This window comes from Chaetomium tenue, assembly GCF_020726465.1.
Source record: "Chaetomium tenue strain MPI-SDFR-AT-0079 chromosome Unknown F5144scaffold_6, whole genome shotgun sequence".
Classification (NCBI taxonomy): domain Eukaryota; kingdom Fungi; phylum Ascomycota; class Sordariomycetes; order Sordariales; family Chaetomiaceae; genus Chaetomium; species Chaetomium tenue.
In genome coordinates this window covers 1,482,494-1,503,682 of record NW_027117334.1, presented here as the reverse complement: position 1 = coordinate 1,503,682, position 21,189 = coordinate 1,482,494, and the positions used below count along the sequence as shown (strand labels likewise).

At 55.8% G+C, this 21,189-nt stretch overlaps 6 protein-coding genes across 6 annotated transcripts; 2 read left to right on the top strand and 4 right to left on the bottom strand.

Moving 5' to 3' along the window:
- Window positions 1-115: 115 nt before the first annotated feature.
- Window positions 116-3,767, bottom strand: F5144DRAFT_595236 (uncharacterized protein; the record flags this gene model as incomplete). Its single annotated transcript, XM_066790675.1, has 10 exons — window positions 116-367; window positions 560-563; window positions 668-752; window positions 820-853; window positions 1,005-1,334; window positions 1,582-1,593; window positions 1,627-1,658; window positions 2,490-3,267; window positions 3,324-3,508; window positions 3,626-3,767. 10 exons carry the CDS (start codon window positions 3,765-3,767, stop codon window positions 116-118), a joined length of 1,854 nt encoding a protein of 617 aa, XP_066639710.1.
- A 1,494-nt stretch (window positions 3,768-5,261) lies between these two features.
- Window positions 5,262-8,758, top strand: F5144DRAFT_347576 (uncharacterized protein). The gene is made up of 2 exons (XM_066784272.1): window positions 5,262-8,058; window positions 8,110-8,758. The coding sequence occupies exons 1-2, from the start codon at window positions 5,628-5,630 to the stop codon at window positions 8,667-8,669; spliced, it is 2,991 nt and encodes a 996-aa protein (XP_066639709.1). The 5' UTR covers window positions 5,262-5,627; the 3' UTR covers window positions 8,670-8,758.
- A 924-nt stretch (window positions 8,759-9,682) lies between these two features.
- F5144DRAFT_605510 (cell-cycle control medial ring component) lies at window positions 9,683-10,482 on the top strand (the record flags this gene model as incomplete). Its single annotated transcript, XM_066791433.1, has 2 exons — window positions 9,683-9,796; window positions 9,871-10,482. The coding sequence occupies 2 exons, from the start codon at window positions 9,683-9,685 to the stop codon at window positions 10,480-10,482; spliced, it is 726 nt and encodes a 241-aa protein (XP_066639708.1).
- Window positions 10,483-10,945: 463 nt separating this feature from the next.
- Window positions 10,946-14,785, bottom strand: F5144DRAFT_605509 (heat shock protein 60, mitochondrial precursor; the record flags this gene model as incomplete). The annotated part of the gene is made up of 7 exons (XM_066791432.1): window positions 10,946-11,086; window positions 11,146-11,194; window positions 11,249-11,322; window positions 11,418-11,604; window positions 12,881-14,387; window positions 14,444-14,585; window positions 14,696-14,785. 7 exons carry the CDS (start codon window positions 14,783-14,785, stop codon window positions 10,946-10,948), a joined length of 2,190 nt encoding a protein of 729 aa, XP_066639707.1.
- Window positions 14,786-15,322: 537 nt separating this feature from the next.
- On the bottom strand, window positions 15,323-17,877 carry F5144DRAFT_623048 (uncharacterized protein). The gene is made up of 3 exons (XM_066792125.1): window positions 17,486-17,877; window positions 16,669-17,375; window positions 15,323-16,596 (listed from the first exon to the last, which is right to left on the bottom strand). Exons 1-3 carry the CDS (start codon window positions 17,832-17,834, stop codon window positions 15,742-15,744), a joined length of 1,911 nt encoding a protein of 636 aa, XP_066639706.1. The 5' UTR covers window positions 17,835-17,877; the 3' UTR covers window positions 15,323-15,741.
- Window positions 17,878-18,868: 991 nt separating this feature from the next.
- F5144DRAFT_656990 (uncharacterized protein) lies at window positions 18,869-20,193 on the bottom strand (the record flags this gene model as incomplete). Its single annotated transcript, XM_066793175.1, has 4 exons — window positions 18,869-18,994; window positions 19,330-19,882; window positions 19,995-19,999; window positions 20,122-20,193. 4 exons carry the CDS (start codon window positions 20,191-20,193, stop codon window positions 18,869-18,871), a joined length of 756 nt encoding a protein of 251 aa, XP_066639705.1.
- Window positions 20,194-21,189: the final 996 nt, after the last annotated feature.

Sequence of the window (21,189 nt, the reverse complement as noted above, 5' to 3'; positions counted from 1 at the left end):
GGCCTGTTGGGCCGACGTCTCGCTGCCCAACGCCAAAACCCTTCCTCCAGCGCCGAACTGAACTTGAGCGCCACGTGCCACATGCCACATGTCACATGTGGCGACAATCTTGGAATCATGCTCGTTGCACTTCGACCGGCAGTCGGCCGCTGCTCTTGTCAATATCTTGCCGTCCCGGCTCTTCCGGCCCGTCCTCTGCGGCGTTACGGAACCTGGTTTCGCCCATTGGTCGGTTGGCCATCCAGCGGATCATGTGGTATGCATCGACGGTCGGTTCGTCGCTTCGGAAGTTGAGGAGGCGAGACTGCCGCAGCACGAGGGACCGTCCGTCAAAGTGGAATTGTGTCACACGGCCGAATTTGTCATGCTGGAAAGAGAAGACGATGGCCTGCACGCCATTCGATGGGAGGTTAGCGGCTGAACCGAATCTCGTAGGCAAGAGACTTGATGGTAGGCAGCGGAGAGAGAATCGAAGGGTAGTGCTTACGGGCAGGGTGTGGTGGTGGCAGAAGTCACCGCGGCGGAATTGGAGCTTGAGCAAGGCAACGGCAGCCACAACCTCGCTACGCAGGACTTCCCCTTCGTGAGATTCGACCGAGTCCAGAACTGTGCCTCCAATGTGTGGTATTTGGGCGGCATCGTCCTCGATCAAGCACGCCATGCTTACTCGGAATGAGTAGGCTTGCGGGGGGTTCCCAACTCGGACACCAGGGGGGGAGTGCCCTGGAAGGTTACCCGAGATGCGGTACTGACTAGCGGGCAGTGGACATCGATTAGCATGAGATACTCTTTCTTGACCAATTTAGCCCGACAACTCACGGCCAAAACCCCCACTCTGAGCCCTCCCAAACACCTAGATTGGGAGAAGTGCTCCATGGGTCTTCTTCGTAATACATGCCGGTGGCAGCAATAAACCAATCCAACCTGCATCGCGCATCTGCCTCTGCATAGCATAGCGGGTGCCTCTCCTCCGGGTCCAAGGGGCCCAGCAAGGGTTCACACACGTCGTCATCGAAGGATCCGCGCCGGCATCTTTTGGGCCAGACGTGATGGTAAAGTTCTTCTTCGTGGTCGGCAATGAAGTCTGTAGTCTTCTGCCGCGCCTGGTCAATCGTAAAACGAGGGCGAAAAAAGCGACGTCCAAAATCCACTGTCCGCTCCTCGATATCAAGAGGTTCTGCCCTTCGTATATTGAATGTCGCAAGCTCCTCATCCCCTAGGATGCAAACATCATCACCAAGCCCCTCGATTTCGTCAAGCACGCCATTGAGGTACTCAATGCACTGCTGTTTAAACTCCGTCGCCTTGCTCTCGACATCCATCGTGGCGGATTCCTGGTTTTGTGGGCGTAGAGGCAGAAGTTATCAAGGGGTTGCAGGAGCTGAGAGGAGGAGGAAGTTAGGGAACCTGGAGCCACAAAACACGTTGCTCGAGTAAATCGTGCTTTGAAAAATAAAAATAAAAATAGAAGAGTGCAACGTTTAGACGGCGTGGAGGGAACCAGTGGCGCTGGATGTTTCCGCGCGGCTTTGTTGACGCGGCTGTTTTTGTAACTATCCAGGTTAACACGCTGGGGCTCACTGGACTACCTACCTAGGTAGGTAGGTAGGTTGTTGATGTTGCCACAGCAACCCCAATTGATTGACACTGCCAACGGCCTGAAAAACGGACTGCTAGAAATTGCCATGAATTATGGGTTCCTCTTGCTTCCAGCTACCGTAATTGACTTCCGAGCCAGGCAATGTTTTGCGTGTCTTGTGCGGCTTCGTTGCCGATTGCATATCTGTCGTGTTAGAGTTGCACCGGATCAAATCGATCGGTGGGCCTCTTGCGCCGCTGGGCCGGCCAGAAAGTCCCACTCCCCCACTCACTCAGCAGGACCGCCAAGAGGTCGAAAGTTTCCAAAAAGGACATCCGAACACTGTGGATTAGTTGGTTGTCACGAACCCAACTATTGATCTCGCAATGAAGAAAGAGTCCTTTGCAACCGGAGAGTTGGCATTCACAAAGAGTATCTTCTATCTGTTCTAATAGGTAACCAATACTCTGGCTGCATCTCACAGTGGCCCCCCGAAAGACCTTGTCCGCCACGCGGCCACGCGACTACGTAGCTCCCCTCGTTCTTGCCTCAACACCACTGAGGCTTATCAGCCTTCCCTTCTCTTTCGTCTGTCACATACGACCATACGCGGTAGAGAATTCGGGATCCCGTCCGCTCTCCCCTAGACAAGCTACCGACGGCTGGACTAGTAGTTGGGTCGGTGACGACCAGCGAATCCCCGGTGTTGTATGTTTTTGATGTTTTGGCTTTTTGTACCCCTAGCCGAGGCATTGGGAGAGATGTTGGATAGGCACTGACCATCTTTTTGTGAATCATGCTCAAGGACTGAAATACAGATTTTGCCTAAAGCTCAAACGTGTCTTTCCTAGGTACCCAAGGTCTGTAATCCTGTACGCCGCTTACAGCTCATCGTCTGATTCCGTCTCGCTGTCCTCGGCCGGCGGCGGCGTAGCAGCCTTGGCCTTCCTGACCGGTCTCTTTGGGGGGTGTATAACGACGCCCTTCCCTTTCCCTGCCGCCTTGCTGGTTGCTGCTGTGCTGGGCCCAGCCGCCGGCTTTTGTTGCTGACGAGGCTTGAGCGGCGGGGACGGCGCGGGCGGGGCCTCTTCCTCGTCCGCCTCGCTTCCGGTTTCCGTTGCTTCGCCATCGGTAGTGTCACGGTCCTCAGACTCTGGGCTCTCCTTGACGGCCTGCCGGGGTGAAGGCTCCTCGGAATCGACGTCCATCTTGTCAGCGGCGGCGCTGGTCGTCACCTTTTCGAAACCGTCGTCCGAATCCGAAGACGATCCCCCACCAGAGGTGTTTTCAAGCGCCTTGCGCTTTGCACGCCGGGACTCAGCGGGTTTTCGGTCCCCCGTAATGTGGGTACGCATGGATTGAGAGGCGCGTGCTGCTTCAAGCTTTGACGGGTCGACCTGGGCAGTACTGAGAAGACGTTGTTGTTCGCGAATCTTGACCTTCTTCTCGTTAAGCAGTCCGCAAAACTTCTCCAGCATCTCGGTCTCCCTGGCTTTCTTGGACTCGGTGAGCTCGTCCAGCTGATTCCTCAGCTCGCTGATGCGGGCTTCGAGATCGGCTACTTTAGCCTTTTCAGCAATTGCTGTCTCGTGGAATTTCTCCCTCTGTACCGCCGCACCACTGCACCAGTCAAACAGTTGGATAGCTTCATCTTCCTTGTGGTTGAGTATAAGAGAGCCAAGGCGTTGCTAGGGGGAGGGGGTGTTAGTGACGCAACCGCCATCGAGGGCGTGGAAGGGCTCACATTGATGCCAGCAACCCGCCGCCTGAGAGTGATCGTAATTGACTTGCCCACATTGGCTTCCGCGCCGGCCTCGATCCCCTCGATTGGCTCAGCCCCGAGAAGGAGAGCCTTCAAGATGCTCTCCCACTCCTCCGGCGAACAGGCGCTACTACCAGCCCTCAGCTCGCCAATCCGGTCGTGCCTTACTGCGGTGCATAGTCAGCTTAAGTAAACGGCCAAGACAGCGGCTTAATGCATAGACGGCATGGGATCTGCTGACCCAGAAGCCACGCTAGACTGGACAGACGGGAACAGGAACTCACACTTAACCACATAAGGTTCCTCGCCCTCGGTGGCGACAAACTTGATGTTCAGTGGCTTGGATCCCGACGGTGTCACCTCACCCAGTACAAACGCACCCTCCTCGTCCGTTCGAGGGACGCGTATGATGTGGGAGGACACCATGATCTGCCTTGGTGGATGGATCGGGTCCCGCAGCCGGGACGGGACGGAGATTGGTGGTCCGGCGGAGCAGACGGTTCCGTCGATTGCAGCCTTGGTTGACGGAAGCGGCGCCGCTGGTGTGAAACAGGCCGTGAGATTGAAGGAAGGCGTATCAATGCCCCGAAATGATCAACCTTCGATTCGTTCCACAGCTTCAATTCTCGTAGAACGGTGCCGAACGGGAGGCTTGGTGGGGGAGGGGATCAACTCGAGAGTGTGGGGATGCGGGAGCTTAGAAGAGCCTTGTTCAAACGCTAATGCAAAACTTCTATCTCGTTTCATCCGTTCTTGCCTGGGGTTATTAGTTATCTATTTATGAAGCAGAGATGGCAGAACCTTGAGTTTTATGGAAGGTGGGAAAATCGGGATGCGTTGTTGAGCTCAGACCTGCAAGCCGCAGGCAGCAAGTGGGCTCAACTTTAGGCAACCTCAGCTCTCAAAAAAAGAAGACGCGGAACATGCAGTAACCATAGTTACCCTCTCAATTTTCAAACTTTCAGCAATAGTTGCAGGTACCAATACGCTATGGAAAGGACACTTTCGTCCGGCCGGACGAAAATGACTGGTTTTCGTATGAGCCCAGAAACTAGCTCATCCCCAATCGTGGCGCCGCCGTGGTCCTACGATGTAATTGCGCTCGGCAGATAGTTATTCGAGGACTGACGTCGTGATCTACATGTGACACTGGCCTGCTTCGATGCTGTTAACTTCGAGATTCTGTCGCTCCCTCCAGGCGGGAGTGGGCTTGGATATAACGATAGGCTCAACTCGTGTGAATAGCCAAGTAGTACGAATATTGTTCATGCTAAGGTTGCTCGGTGTTAGGGAACCTACCAAGGTGGGGAGGGGTCGCGTCCAGCTTTCGCGTCATAAACGCGATGCCCACCCGTCAGGGCTGGACGAACCAGGTGGCTACAATGGCCAGGGACTGAGGCGACGCTGCACGAGCCAACTTTTGGGGTCATGGGGTGTTGCATCCACGAAAGATGTGGTACCTGCATGGAATCGTTCCCCAGGAAACACACGTGAAAACAATGATTGCAGGGTTTAAGCAAACACTTTTTTTTCCAGTTTGAGTCAACTTTCATGTGTCAAATATTTTACCATCGGTGAAGGCTTGCCAGGGAACCGGAACCGTGCCTGTCTCACGACTGTGTGTGAATATTCTGGGGAGAGTGGGGTCCTGGGGAAGCCGGCTTCGTTAGCCCGCCCAATAGTGGCTCCACCCTTGTCTCTCGGGTGCTTAGGTGCTTGGCCCTTCGCCTGCTTTCTGCATCCCTCTCCCGACTTTTCCAGCCACAGACCTCGATTTGACCAGTCCCGCCATTTCAATTTCGCAGAGCCAACGTCGCCCTCCTTCAGGACACACGACACCACCTCAGATATTACTACATTCTTCCAATTATCCTTCTTGTCGCCCCCTGAAGGATTTCGATATTTGGAGCTTGCGAAATCTGATTCATCCCGATCTCGACGCAAAATTATCTGCACGCCCGTCACCCCTCAACTCCGCACGTTCATTCCATCGACCCGAAATCGCATAATTGGGCAAAACTCGAACTTGCATTGACTCGCGCCTGTGTATCACACAACCCCAGCCCAACCTTTGCGCTCTCCGACTCGAATCGAATTGATCACTCAACTATTAGCGATTGGTGGCCAAAGGCTCAGTGTCGTCGACTATGAATCCTCATCACTGACTGCCACGCCCCGCGCTACACGTTGCAGTGTGTTCTGATGCACTCGCTGCATCGCTGCGACCAAGGAGCCGCCATTCTATCACTCTCGCATTAAGCCCGCATTTTTCTTGCAGCATCGACCATGGACTCCTCGACATTGCGCCTAAAGGCACGGCCGCCCGTGGAGGATCCGATAGAGAACTGGGACGATGAAGACTTCCTCATTGACGGGGAGGACATCGCCTTTCCTTCCATTTCAAACTCGGTCAACATCTCATCCAACCGCCGCGATTCGGCATCCTCGTTCCGATCCGACTTTGAATCCGTGCACGGGGAGGAGGAGAAGCAGGTCCATTTGCCGGACAATGACGAGAAGTCGACTCTCGATGCGATCGCTGCGGCCGCAAAGGCCGGCATCCCGCTCCCCAAGAACGTCCCGCCCTCGGCTCTCATGGGAGGCACGATCAAGCGGCTTGGCGGCAGGAAGATCAAGAAGATAATCCAAGAGGACTGGGTGGATGACCTTGAGTTCCCCGATGCCGGACAGGTGTTGCAAATCAAATCCCGGGACAACGCTCACTTTCCGGAAGTCCTACGCCAGGTCAGCAACTCGAACCAACCGAGCCCATTAAAGCCGCCAAGAGAGTTCACCATAACGACGCAGGAGGAGCCAAAGGACACGAAATCAATTTCATCAAGTTTTATTGATCTGGAGAAGTTTCGAGACGCCGATGACGACGACGACTTTTTCGGAGATGGCGGCGACACCATCAAGGTGTCCAAGAGACGTGAGGCGCCGAAGCCTCTTTCTTTAATCACGCCCCCGACTCCTCAGAAATCCACCGGCGGAGCCTTCGGTGGTGATGACGATTTCGAGGATGATTTCGAACTCCCGGCGGATGGAAAGCTGAAGCTCTCGTCCAAGAGGGAGATACCAAAAACCCCGACCCTCACTAACATCCTAGAAGACCTCGACTGGGCCGAAGGCAGCCTTGGAACGAGATTCGGCGGCACTCGACGAGATGCCCAGTCCACTCGCAGCTCGTCTGTCTCCGCCTTCAGTCCCAGTATCGCGAGCTCGATCATGGAAAGCGAGGACGAGGCATTCGATGGCTTGATCATTCCGAACGGGCCACTTGATTTCGGAGAACGCCTTAAACGCCGTCGCAAGAGCCGTTCTCCGGCACGGATTCCGGAAGAAACCATTCAGGAGGAACCCGCCAGGGAGGAACCTACTAAACGGAGATCCGAAAAGGATGACAAAGAAGACTTCCTAACCGGCCTCGACATTGGCGATGGGGAAGTTTTCGACTCGAGGAAGTTGACGCTCAACCGCAACATTCAGGTCAAAGCCACCAGACCCACCAGCCCTTCACGGCCCAAGGCATCGGTTGCGCTCAAGTTCACGAACAAGCCCGTCACTGCATCCCGACTCCCGCGGCCTATGGGGCCGATGGTTAACCACGAGCGGTCGCATACACAATCTTCGCTAGAACCTGTTTCTGAAAGCGGCGGCCCAATCCAGCGCGCCCACTCAAGGCGCTCTTTGCACTCGGCACAATCTTCTGTGACCAGTCTCGGCAGTGCTACGACGCCATCGACACCTTCGTCTGCGCAAACCATAACGCCAACAACGCCACGAAGGAGGGAGCTTGGCCAAAGGACATCGCAGGTGTCGCTGAGGACCGAACCAACCACCACAAATGCGCAACTGCTCCGCCTGAAGCGGTCGTTGCCCGCGATGCGCGCGACCCAGTCCCCTGCGAGGCCCCCACCCACTCGCGGATACGAGCGACCACCCTCGCGAACTGAACAAACAAGCCGAGGTCCGCCCACGCTGCGGCCTAAAACTCCTGTTGAGCGCATGCGGACCTCTGAAAGCGCCGCTGCCTTGGCCCGCAAGGCCCCTGTGCCATTCTTGCCCGCTGGCGCGTCGGCAATTCAGTCATACAATGTCAACGCCAAGACCCGATCGTTTCGTCGTCATGATTCGGAGACAAGCATCGAGTATCGGCCCAACTCCAGGGCGGTTTCTCGATCGACGATACGGTCGCCTAGTCCGCGTCTATACCGCTCGGCCGAGAAAGCTACGACAGAGGGTGCCTGGGGCAGGCTCAGCATGCCCAGACGGGCGCGAAACTTTGGCGACGGCCATGAGCTGGATGCTTTTGATGATTTGCCCACCTCGACCAACGCAGAATCCAAGTTCCTGAAGCAGCCACTCAGCGCCAAGTCGCAAACGAAGACGAGAGGATACCAAAGCATTCTACCCGACCGTACTGTCACCCCATCCCCTCGCGCCCCCTACTCTTCCCGCGTCGATAACGTGCCGAGTTTTGCTCGCGATACTGCCGCAAGCCGGAACGCACGGGAGGCGAGTCTCGCGCAGCGCAACCCAGCGGGCATGATTGCGCCGCTCACCACTCAGCGGATTGCTCAGCTCTCGGTCAAGCATAATTATAACGCCCAGCCACAGTTCGGGCTACCCACGGCCAAGGGCAGGAAATTGCGGCGCTCACCGCAGTCCAAACCGCACCTGATATCGAATCTCAATCCACCAAAAGACCCAAAGAGTCCGTTCCTCCTTTTACCCCTCATGGCGTAGCACTGCTAACACATTGTAGTGGTCAAGGGAATGTGGTATAACCCGGAAACTTTCCAGTGGGAGGGTAATGACAACGCGCTTAGTGCGTTTGAGATCCCAAACTCTTCTCCGTCTATCACCTCGGTGCCCCAGCAAATCGTCCGTGAGCGGGAGACTGCCACGCCGCGTCCGGCTTTGATTACCAACATTGGCGCCACCAAAGGCGTGCAGGTCGTCGGCGGCATGGTCTTTGACCCACAAAACATGTGCTGGCTGAAGCTGGCCCCACAGAGCAAATCAGAGAAGAGTGACACACTCGACGGGTTCAACGCCTTCGACGATGACGAGGACGTGTTTAGAGATATTCCCGACCTTGAGGAGCGCACGATGGCGTCCAGCGACGGCGGTAACCCGCGTGTCAGCGACGTCAACCACGAGTGGCCGGTGGGCGAGGAGTTTGACGTTGGGCCTGAGTTTGTGCGCCGACAACGCGAAGAAGAAGACCGGTGGAGAAAGAAGTGCCATCTCTGGATCAACAACCAGGGTGACCGCGGCGACGCCTGGAAGTGGGCCATTCGCGACATTGTCAGCGATAATTAAGGCGCCAGTAGCCCTAGAAGGATAGATTGGGGCATTGCATACCAAGGGCGCCAAACTACCATCGGAAAGTGAGAGGCATCACGACTTGGAGTTTCGACAGCAACATCACGACATCCATGTATTACGACTTGGGACGAACTGGCCTGCATGGCCGGACTTACATACATACGGTGTTTTATTATTGTCGGTTGCCTGACCTGAACAAGGACTTCGGGATTTTCCCAAGGGCCTCCAGAATCAGAGCACCAGGAACGGTTCGGTTCGTTTTTTCTATTCGGCCGCCTTGCCGCGACCACAGCAGCACGACAAGCAAGGCATGGCCGAGGACTCGGCGGGAATGAGACATGATGAATGACGACTTAGACGATAGATGAGTAACGACAGATAGATAGGTCATGGCAGTCCTGACCATGCTCGGCTTCCGAATAGCTTGCTTAATCTAATATGCTTCTGTTCTCCTCTCACTTCTCCATTATCGAATGTGCTCTTCATCGTTGCTAGTTACTCGGCGAGTGATGCGAGTTGGTTATGAGAAGCGCATGCGGGCGTTTATCTCGGGCTATAACTATACTGCTTAGTGGGAACGCTGGTTGGTCCGGAACCTGGCTCCCCACCTTCTGGTCGTAGCATACGAAGAACGCCTTGAGAGATGCTGCCAGCCAACATCAAATTAAACACGGGGGCGTAAAGTCTCCCAGAATGGATTTGAAATATTTCAGGAATAAAACCCAATTATCTGATGCATTCAAAAATGAATGGCCTAGGACTCCAAGTCCGTTGATTCAATACAATACAGTTAGTTGAAGTGAACGAGGCTGGTGTTTCATTGCTCTTGATGCTGCGATAAGATAAGCGCACCCCACCCCCACCACCACGACACCGAGCGAGTCCCGCCTCACCTCCAACTTCGCATTACGACCAAGTTAAGGGCCGACTTCGAAGCCATCTTTCCTCCTTCCGCCAACTCCACCTTAAAGCTATACCACAAAAAGCAAAAGCAATCAACCGTGAAAATGGCAACCGAAGTACTCTTCGCCAAAACCTTCCTCTCCCACCTCGACGGCCGACCCCCCAAGATCTCGCCCGACCACATCGAAGACCCGCGCAGCTACCCAGGCCACTCACCCGTTCGTCCCCCCCCTCCTCCCCTCCCACAACCACCACCAAACCAAAACCTCAAAACTGACACTTCCACCCACAGTACACCCTTCCCCGCCACCCCTCCCAAAAACCCTTCTCTAAACCCACCACCACCACCACCTCCTCCTCCTCCTCAACCACCGAAACCCCCTCCACAAAACGTAACCCCGGCGCCGCCCCCGCGACCTCCGTCACCCTGCGCTCCGCGCGCAACCCGCCCTTCGAACTGACCCTCCCCGCCGTCGCGCTCACCACCTCCCTCGCCGAGATCAAAGAGCAGCTGGCGGCGGAGACGGGGATCCCGCTGGACAAGATCAAATTGCTGGCGGGGAAGAAGCCGGTGGGGGATAGCAAGGTGCTGAAGGAGCTTGTTTCTTCTGAAGGGGGTGGGGGAGTGGGTGGGGTGGAGTTGGGGGTGATGGTGTTGGGGGGAGGGGCGGTGTTTTTTAAGGGGTTGGGGGGGAAGGAGGGGGGGAAGGAGCAGGTGAGTGGGGAGGCGGAGGCTGCGACGGCGGCGGCACCGGTTGCGCAGGGGTTGAGTGGGGAGGGGGTGTTGAAGACGGAGGTGTTTTGGGAGGATTTGAAGGGGTTTTTGCAGCAGAGGGTGCGGGATGAGGGGGTTGCGGGCGATGCGTTGGGGGTGTTTAGGGGTGCGTGGGAGGGGAGGGCATAGAGCTCGGTGATGATGATTATGATGATGTGTGGGTTGGAGACGGGGCATAGAGGTTAGGAGATGTCAGGAAGGTGGTGTTTATATGAGCCGCCTCGGCAGTGTATTCATTGCTATCAGCTCCCACATGTAGCTTCTTTCACTCCACAATATTCCGTTCCCCCCCAACACAGGGCGATACGGCACGTCAGACCAATGCACAAACATTCCTCAGCCAGGGCGGGCGCGCCCTCTGCTGATCGCTTTTTGCCGTCGTGAACATCGACTTCTCTTTTCTCCCTGATCATCGGAAACATGTCATGCCTTTGCTTTCGCAGTACACCGCACGCAAGCACGCAAGCAACACAGGCCACACACACTGCCCAAAAGAGGAGAAGTGCGCCGTAATTACCGGACCAACGCTCGCCCGACCAAGCCAAACTAGAGAATGAGACACCAGGACCCAAAAAGACCATGCTCCCCGTTTTTAGGCAGCGGTGCCCTTGCTGACCGTCTTCACCAGCGAGTCCCACTCGATGTCGTCGTTGTCGTTGGCCTGGATCTCGACGGCGAGGCCGGGTAGGGCGCGCTTCAGAGCCTCCTTGGAGGAGGCGTAGATCATCTTGGGCTAGTATAAAGTGTCAGCAAAAAGCTCAGACTCAAGGGGGCGGATAAAGGTTGACGGACCTGGATACCAGCGTCATCCGGCGACCAGGCGATGAAGGTGATCTTGTTCCTGCCAGTTTGTCAGTCTTGATAGTTGGCGTGTTGCTTGTTCGGGTAGGTCTACCGGATGCCCTCGCCAGATGCGAGATCGTACTGGACGTCGTAGACGGCGTAACGGGGGCCCTTGCATACAGCGCCCTAAAAGCCCAAGTCAGTCACTGCGTCGGCTTGACGGCAAATAACCTAGCTCTCTAGCGGCCGCCCTGTGATCTGGGCGTCCAGGGGCTACATACAGACTTGGTCTTGGACTCGGCGTTGATGAGCCTTTCGCGGAAGTCGTCGTACTCAGGGCCGTCTTCACTGGTGTTCTCGACAACAATCTCCTTGTAGTCGTCGGACAGCTTGAAGACGATGTACTTATACTTCTTGTTGAGCTTGAGGTCGTTGTAGGCCGTTACGCAGTCGGGGCTGACGGTTGCTCTGGAAGTCATGGGTTAGCTAGAGCTGTTCGGGTGTGGCTCTGACAGCGACCAGCCATCGGTCCCGCCTTGGTGTTCGCCATAGGGGCCATAGGGGCCATAGGGGCGAATGGATGCGACGATCGTGGGCCGTGACGGAAGAAGAACGTCAAAAGTGTCGGCATGGAGAGTCGGGACTACTAACCCGGATTGAGACTGCGCAAAGTACAAGGTCAGCATGCCCAAGCAACCAAGAACGAGAAAGGCGGGGTGATAATTATTACCATGATGTGAGATGTTGAGGCGTTAGCCTTGTATCGTCAAAGCACGGGAATAAAGTGTGTGAATCGAGAGCGGCAAACTGTGCGCAATGGTGGTGGTGGTTAGCGAAAGTCGGAGGAGCGGTCGCAAGACACGGGGATGTTATGTTGTGGGCGGGCCGGGGTTTGCGACGCCAGGCAGGAGCGAAAAGAGGGGTTAAATAACAACAGCTCGGTGAGCACAGCCTGGCTTGCGAATGCACTTACGACAAGGGGTATTATTGGCGTTCTGGATCAGACAGCCAGAAAGAGTCTTTGCAAGTGGAATGGAATTCACCCGCTAAAAAGGGGAAATGAGAAGCAAGGTAGGTAAGTGCGAGTACAACGATGCAGTGGAGGTGAGCCAGCGATAATGAAACGGATGGAGGGGGAGGGGGGGCCTGAAAAACAACACCAGCTCCATTTGGTGGGGTCGTTGTCGGCGGTGATGGCGGGCTGCCAAGCTTACGTGATTTCGGCGCGGGGTGGCCCACACTAAAGGCAGGGAGCTCAGGGATGCAGGTCCCTGTTGGCAACCATTTTCTGTCCCACCCACAGAGCAACCCCCATCGTTGGGTTTCCAGGGTTGCGCAGTCAGGTTGCAACTGATAGGAAAGTTGGAGGGTCACCTAACAAAGGTGGGATGGGTACCTAGGTACGAAAGAGACTCGTCACCTCCTTATTCAGATCAGGCCACGATATTTCTGCCTGGGTAGTGCACCACACCATCAAGAACCATGTCCGGATCACCAGGCTTCATCATGCAGTCAATTACATTCAGGGTTCGTTTTTCTCTCCTTTGCTCTATCTACCCCAGTGTGATTGTATAATGTACAAGGCCACCCACGGCCGGAACATGCGGCTATGAACACAAGAGGAAGCGTAGAGAGGAGATGACATGGCTCATTGTACAATCCGAAAACACCAAAGATGCCCCCAACCGAGTCGCCGTAAATCAAGACCAGAACCGTCGCACATATACACGCTACAATATTTTACATCATCCCGCCCATACCGCCCATGCCGCCCATGCCACCAGGCATGCCGCCGCCGCCGATAGGCTTGTCATCAGCAGCCTCGACGATGGCCACCTCGGTGGTACCGAGGAGCGAGGCGACACCGCTGGCGTCGATCAGGCCAGTCCGGACGACCTTGAGGGGGTCAAGGATACCGGCCTCGATCATGTCGACGTATTCGCCCTTGGCGCTGTTAAAGCCCTTGTTGAACTCGCCGGCATACTCGTCGCTGAGCTTGCCAATGACCACAGAGCCCTCGAGGCCGGCGTTCTCGACAATGGTCCGCGCCGGGCGGGTGATGGCGTTCTTGACGATGCTAACGCCAAGCTGCTGGTCGAAGTTGGCGGGCTTCAGGTCGTTGAGAGCGTTGCACGAGGCCTTGATGAGGGCAGTGCCACCACCGGGGAGGATACCCTCCTCCACGGCGGCGCGGGTGGCGTTGAGGGCATCGACGAAGCGGTCCTTCTTCTCGCCCACCTCAACCTCGGAGGAGCCGCCGACCTTGATGACGGCAACACCGCCCGAGAGCTTGGCGAGACGCTCCTGGAGCTTCTCCTTCTCGTACTCGGAGGTGGTGGGGTCGGCCATGACGCCGCGGATCTGCTCGCAGCGCTGAGCGATGGCATCCTTGCTGCCCTCGCCGTTGAGGATGATGGTGTCCTCCTTGGTGATGGTGATGGAGCCGGTGGTGCCGAGCATGTCAGGGGTGAGCTTCTCGAGCTTGACGTCAAGCTCGTTGGTGAAGACGATGCCGTTGGTCAGGACGGCAAGATCGCCAAGGATGGACTTGCGGTTGTCACCGAAGCCGGGAGCCTTGACGGCGGCGACTTCGAGCTGGCCGCGGAGCTTGTTGAGGATGCAGACGGCAAGAGCCTCACCCTCAAAGTCCTCGGCAATGATGACGAGAGGGCGGCGGAGCTTGTTGGAGATCTCAAGGGCGGGGATGATGTCCACGGCGGCCGAGATCTTCTGCTCCGACATGAGGATCAGAGGCTTCTCAAACTCAACCTTCTGGGCCTTGGCGTCGGTGATGAAGTAGGGGGAGACGAAACCGCGGTCGAAGCGCATGCCCTCGGTGACCGAAAGCTCATCCTGCATGGTCTTGCCCTCCTTGACCGTAATGACACCCTCCTTGCCGACCTTCTCCATGGCGTTGGCGATCAGGGCGCCAATGTGCTCATCGCCGTTGGCGCTGATGGTGGCGACCTGGGCGATCTCGGCGCTGGTGGTGATATCGCGCTTGTGCTTCTGGAGGTACTCGACGACCGACTCAACAGCGGCCTGGATACCACGGCGGAGATCCATGGGGTTGCAGCCAGCAGCCACGTTCTTGACGGTCTCGGAGAAGATGGCACGGGCGAGCACAGTCGCCGTGGTGGTACCGTCACCGGCAACCTCGTTCGTCTTGGAGGCGACATCGGCCAGAAGCTTAGCACCGAGGTTCTCGAACTTGTCCTTGAGGGAAATGGCCCTCGCGACCGTTACACCATCTGTTGCCGTGTTAGCCTTATTACCATGCTCTAGTTCTATCTCGGGGGTAACGGACCCTTGGTGATCTTGGGCGAGCCGAAGCTTGACTCGATGAGGACGTTGCGACCCTTAGGGCCGAGGGTGGTGGCCACGGCCTTGGCAAGGGTCTCGACACCGTTGAGGAGAGCGGCACGGCCCTCGACACCGAACTTCAGCTCCTGTGGGAAGCAAGTATTAGCATCTACCAGCCCATAATGATTCGTGAAACATCATGGCCCGGGTGCCTCCAGTAACAAGCACTAGGGCCAGGCCATCTCTCATGACGTACCTTGTGAGCGAAGCGGAGCTGCTGGGTCGACCGGACTCTTGCGGCCCCAAGCGGGGAAGAGACCGAGGCTCTTGTCAACGCACGTTGCATTGTGGCTAGTATATTAAAACGTAGACAAGGAAAACCGAAATTGAAAGAGAAGCTCGGCCGGGTATCACTGTCAACTTCGGGGTCGTGAAAAAGAAGTTGAAGAGAAATAGAGGAGGGAGAAATTCGCTATTGATACTTGCGATCGAGCCGAAAAAAATTCCCCAAGGTTCACCAGCATTGGCTCGAGCTCCATAGCCGCTAGGCTCAAACTGTACTAGCGCCTTGCTGGATTATCTACACAGCAGTTTCTGGAACCATCGGCACTCCACAACCAGCATTCACCAAGTCGAACAAGAGAAAAATTTGACAGTTAAACAGTTGTTCGCAATCTCTCTATGGGCGTTGAAGAATATTGTTTTGAATCAAGAAGTATGGCGGGCCGGATTCACTCTCCAAACATTCCCAAGGTTGGTTCCAAATTCACAGGACGGGCATCTTCCCCAATCTTGGCAATCCATCTCAAGGTGGGGGTTTGATCGGGATTAAATTCGGCTTGCGCCGGCCCGGAAACATGGAGCACCGTCAACAACACCGAGGCTTCAACTTTCATTCAGTTGATCATGATAATATTTTCTTCCAGATTGAATTACCATTACTTCTAGACTTAATTTTCGATCAATTTCAAGTCCACATGTCGATCGCCGAGTGTCCGCCCAAATAACCCTGCTCAAAGTGCGGGGTTCTGCAGAAAGATAGGTACCTGTAGATGGTCGGCAAAGTACCAAGTCGGTGGAGCGAGATGCTAGGGCCCGGAGCGAATACTGCGATATGATTCATGCTATTCGTACATCTAGTGTACATCCAATTCCGGAAGCCTACAGTCATCTAAGCTCATAATCTAACAAATCAGAACCTAAGCTCTGAAGGGAAAAAAAAAAAAAAAAAAGCTTCAGGTTAAACCAAACAACCCCCACCCCTCCCCCCTCGCGAAGGAGCTCACCCCAAACACCCCAACCTCACTTCGACTCCTCCCTCTTATACTTCACCTCCCCCTCAACCACCACCGATTCCCCCCCATCACTAACCTCCTCCGAACCCTGCCCCTCCTGCCTATCACTCCCCGGGCTCTGCACCTGTGTTGACTCGTCGCCCGGGGACGGAGAACCACGTGGGTTTGGGGGCGGAAGCTGCCGACGGCCTCCGCCAGACGGCGCGTTGCGGCCTCTCGCCGTTGGGCGTCGAGGAGCGGGCGGATTGAATACCGCCGTCGGGGGGCCGCCGCCGGGGTGGCGGTAGAGGCCCTCATTGTTGTTGTGGCCCTGGGGGGCGGGGTGCGGCGGCGCGGGGGGCCGGTGGCCGTACTCGTTGAACGGGCCGGGTTCGTAGAAATTGTGGGGTGGGGGGCCGTGGCCCCGGTGGTGGAAGTCTGGGTTCGGGTTGCCATACCCGTGGTCGCCCCAAGGCGGCGGTGGGTAAGGGTGTTGGGGGAAGTTGGGGCCGTGGGGGCTGGCGGCGGCCGGGTGGGGTGGCATGGGAGGCCAGTATCCGTGGCCATATGCGCTTCCTCCGTGACGGGTGTACTCGGAAAAGGGGCCGTAGAAAGGGTCGGGGTTGGGTGGGATCCTCCCTGCGTGTTCAGACGAACCGTAAATATCGTAGCCCGGTGCAGCCGGAGGGGCGGCAGCACGCCCAGGCGGGAAGCGATGTCTGTTCACCATCTGCTGGGCATCGCGGGGAGTAGGTGGAAGGAGATCTCCCTCGGGATATGCGCGAGAAGGCGGGGGCTGACGCCAGTGGAAGCCGGCCTCCTGCTCATCCTGCTCGTCCTGTTCCTCTACCGCCGGGGGGTAACCTCGTACATCGCGGATAGTCTGGGAAACGCGGAGGGTTAGTTACTGGTACAAGCTTTATTCTTTCTCGCCAAGAGTGACCAAGCAACTCACTTCAAATCTGGGGCCTCGGGCTCGGGGAACCGGCCTGTGAGTTTCCCCGTGCCGACGGGCGTGTCTAGGGTTGACGCGTGGGAAGCGGGAAGCGTCGTTTCTCAGAAACGGGTCGGGGTGCCTGTCATCTTCAACAGACTCTTCCATGACACCCGATGGACTCTCGGGGTGGATGCCCATATATTGACTGTCATTCGGGCGATGACGTCGAGGTGCAGAGCCAGGGGAACCGCGGGATGGCCTCTGCCTTTTCCTGGGAGCCGCTTGGGTGCGGGATGGGCTCTCCTCCTCCTCGTCTTCCTCCCCCTCTTCCTCTTCTTCTTCCTCTTCGTCACTCGCCCGAGCGCCCCTGCGCCCTCCTCTCCGCCGCCGGCCCACGTAGAGGTTCGCGGCGTCCGGCAAACTGACCAGCCTATCCTCAAGTGGCTCGCTGAATGTCACCGGGCGGGTTGAGTGGAGATCGTCGGACTCCGGGTCACGGCGGACATAGCCCCGAACCTCGCGCCTAAAGATGGAGCCAGGGACGGGGGGCACAAGGTGGCCCTCTGCCACGAGCCGCTCACGGGTCCGGCCTAGGAATTGCGATATCGCGCTCCCGGAAGAGCCGGGGCGGAGACGGTGGGCGATTCTGTCATACGGGATCTCGACCCCGGCCTGAACTAGCTCGTACTGCATGTTCAGGAGTAGTTTCTCGGCCATCCGTGGACCTAGTGGTGAATATGTGTTAGTTGCAATCAAAACCCCTGAACCACATCACTGCCCCTCGGCGACGGCAATGGTAATAAACATATGCGCGCCGAGAGGGAATCAAACTTACGGCCCCAAGAAATGAGCATACGCCCGGTGGCGCGAATATTCCTCAGTCGCTGATCCTGGCTGAGGGGGACATCGGTAAAGTCCCACGCTCTCGCCGCGGGTGCGCCTCCCTGCCGTCGTCGGTTGCTGCTAGGGGCGCTACTATTAGCACCACTGGCGGCACCGCTACCGCTCGCCGGCGGGCCGGGCTCCCGACGAGGTGTGGCGGGGGCGGCGGGGCCCGACTCCGGCTCGGGAGAGGGCTCGTACTCGCTCGAGGAGTCCCCATCGTGGTCGGGGGAGGGACCGCGGGCGCGAGGGCGGGCCCTTCCTTTACCCTTTCCTCCACTAGTATTCTTCCTTGGAGGCATAGCGGGGAATGGGAATGTTAAAAACAATAAGGCAACGACAGGAAAAGAAAAAGAAAGAAAAAGGTGGCAGGTCGAAGTAGAGTGGGAGAGATGAGAAGTCCCCGGTCCTGACTCGCTGTTTTGAGGTATGTCGATATCCTGCTGTTCAAGAAAGTAGAAGGAAATCTTTGGGAATGGTGTAAACGCCAGGAGAAGTTATAAGTAGGAGAGGAGAACAGAAAGGTAGAAGTGAAATATTGCTCGGGAAATTCACTAGGGCAAACTATATTTCAATAAATTGTGCGTATGATCTTAGTGTGTAAACCTAAACATAACACCAGATGGAAGATAGGTACATAGTCTTAGTATTCACAACCCAGGTATGTTACATAACATTCCAAGAAACGCGTAGGAAGACCAGACGAGGCACCCGCTTCACAAGCTCGAGCCTTTCGTAGTGTAAAAGTAACGGAAAAGGGTCCCAATAACCTTCAATATCCGCGGGTTCTCCGGCCTTCTCTGGTCCCGGAGTTGTTGACTTACAATCAGGCACACCAAGGTAATTCGAAGTCGGCTACTCCATGCCGTAAGACGATCCTTTCTAGAACCGTTGCTTCTTCAACCTAGGTACCTATGTAGGTACCTGAGTTAATTAAGTGACATACACAAAAGTAGGAATCTTTCTCACAGTTACCGTTATCTTCAAATCATTAGTTTTCTCAAATCACTCAAAATTCGATTACAGTACCGCTCAGCATGACTTGGGGCTGGCAGTGGGATTCTTGGGGGGCCGTTTTTGGGGAAGTCGCCAGCCGTTCATGACGGCGACTATACTTGTCAGTACCCTGTAGACTCGTATGCCGGACAATGTCCACAAGTAAACGGCTCTTAAACATGAGTTGGGCCACGGCCTGGAGATCGAGTCGCAAAGGGTCAACAGCAGTTAGGCATCTGTGTAGATAGGAAAAGCACGGCAGACATCACGGCATCAGGGGCAGAAACAAGAAGCGGTCGAGAAATGCCCATGTTCAATAACGAAAGCAACCTCCTCCTGATCAGCACGCCGTTGTCAACCCAAGCAAAGATCCTCCCAAAGCCAACTCTCGTGGTAGCAAAGTAAACAGACCACCACCCAATTCCCCCAGGCAAAGGTATATATCTTCCCTCCAGTTTATGCTGAGCTGGGGCAGAGTTAGCACCATTTTCGAAGAGAAAAGAAGCTAAATCTTGGGCTCATGGGAATGGCATACCTTCATTGCAAAAGATGGTGTCTCCCACAAGAAAACTCAGAAGGTGGTGCCGAGATGTGAGAGATGTTCTATTTCCCAAAATTGTGCGATGAGGGCGTCACATCGCTGTCAGCGGCGCGAAGGGAGGAGTTACTCTGAGATGTAATCATCATCTGTGGGGGAAATCCGAGGTTAGCATCGCGGCAATAGGTAGCGTGGTGGTGATTGTGATGGAGGTGATGATATCCAAAATTGAGTGGCGTTGGGAGCCGTCTGTGACCGAGGACATGACTGTGGGAGTGAGCAGCCGGGGCCTGGATTGGGCCTGGCAATGGCAAAGCAACGGAGCGATCGTCGATGACAAGGCAGTCATCATCGTTGTCGCCCTCTGCTGCTCCCCCAGATGCTCTCCCGAACTGGTGACCAGCCAGATCATGTTGCCTCGGCGACGTCTCGGGCATATCACTCTTTTTGGCACCGCCTACACGAGATGATGTAGCAGTTGCAGCAGAGCCGTTGCTGCCGGTAGTGATAATGGTGGTGGTGTTGATGGTAAACGAACCGTATTCGTCCTTGACCTTGACGTCATCATCGGACTCCTCCTTCTTGATCCCGCGCTCCTTCTTCACACCGCGCTCCTTCTTGGTGGGGGTCTCCTCCTCGTCCTCCTCCTTCTTGGCAACGCCAGCACGCTTACGCTTCTTGGAAGCGGGAGTCTGGGGGTCAGCACCGCTGTCCTCGCCAGCAGCAGCCGCAGCCGCAGCCGCAGCCGCAGCCGCCCTGCGCGGGGCAGTCAGGTTGATGCCGTGAGCCTTCAGGAGTCTCTCGTAGCGTTTGGCTCTGTTGTGTGGTATGATGGCCGATGGTTAGCGATGAAACATGGAGCGATTAACGGATTGCACTATGGTTATAATCTCGAGGTGAGAAAGACTTACGCGGCGGCCTTGCTGACAATGCCTAGCTCAGCGGCGACATTGTCAAAGTTGACCTGGGATGCGATCGTAAAAACTGTCAGCAGGGCACCAGAATAAACGGGCTGGCCTGGAGTAATGTAGCATTGTCGGCAGAGGGTCGCTTACCTTGCCCGCTGCAGAGTGCTTGATGCAGCACAGCAGGAACTTGAACTGAGCTTCAGTATCGATGGCAGGCATTTTTGCGGTTTTTGATTGTGAATGTGTCTGCTAGTTGCCAAATGAAGGACGTCAGTTGGACTGTCGATGTTCGAGAGACTGGGGAGCGATTGCGGGAGAAGGAATGAGAAGGGGGGGAGACCAGCCAGCGTCAGGTTTAAATACCTTTGCCAACGAAATTCAAGGAAGTCGGTATGCTAGGTGAATGGGGAGCGGGAATGGAATACTCGAGTGGAGGCCGTGTTTGCGCGCGGTTGGAGGATGACTGGATGAGTCCGAGTTTGAGTTTGTGGGTAGGTGGAGGAAGAGGGAAGACAAAGCGGGAAGGAGAGGACAGGGAAGGACAGAAATACACAGCCTTGCTGCGCGTGACTCTGAAAGACTCGCGAGTAGGGCGGTAGAGCGACTTTGGAAAACCAGATCGGGCCCAAAGATGCAGACATGGCAAACTTGACAAGACAACATACTGTGTAATATGATAGTAGAAGAGAAACATGCTTACCTGGCGATTGCTTGATTGCTTGGTTATTTGGCTTGACTTGCGCAACTTGTGATGTTCTCTGGGTTCTCTGGTTAGAAGGGAGAGGAAGAAAGTTTGTGGTTGTGGAAGGTGGAAAGCAGCCAGTTGTGTTCAGTGGCAGACAGTCCATGATGCGTCAGCCCTGGAAGCTGGCCACCCCTACAGGGCAACACTGGGTTTCAAGACCACGAGGAAGGTCGTGTCTTTGTTCCCTTGGAGTGAATGACAGCGGGTTTAACATATAGGCCTAAAGGCACCAGGTGACTTACAAGGCCTCGGGGATGCTGGTATTGCTGATGGAAGCTAGCAACCTAGTTGTATTAAATGATGGAAAGGGAAGAAAATTTAAATCTCGGTTGGATGAGCTGGGATTCAAATAGCAGGAAGGGCCTGCAATTTCTTCCGAAGTCCACCAGAAAGGGACCTTGGAGTGCCGTTTGAATTAAGGATTCACACGGTGAAGCGCTTCAGGCTTGAGGATACCACGTGGGTGTGGG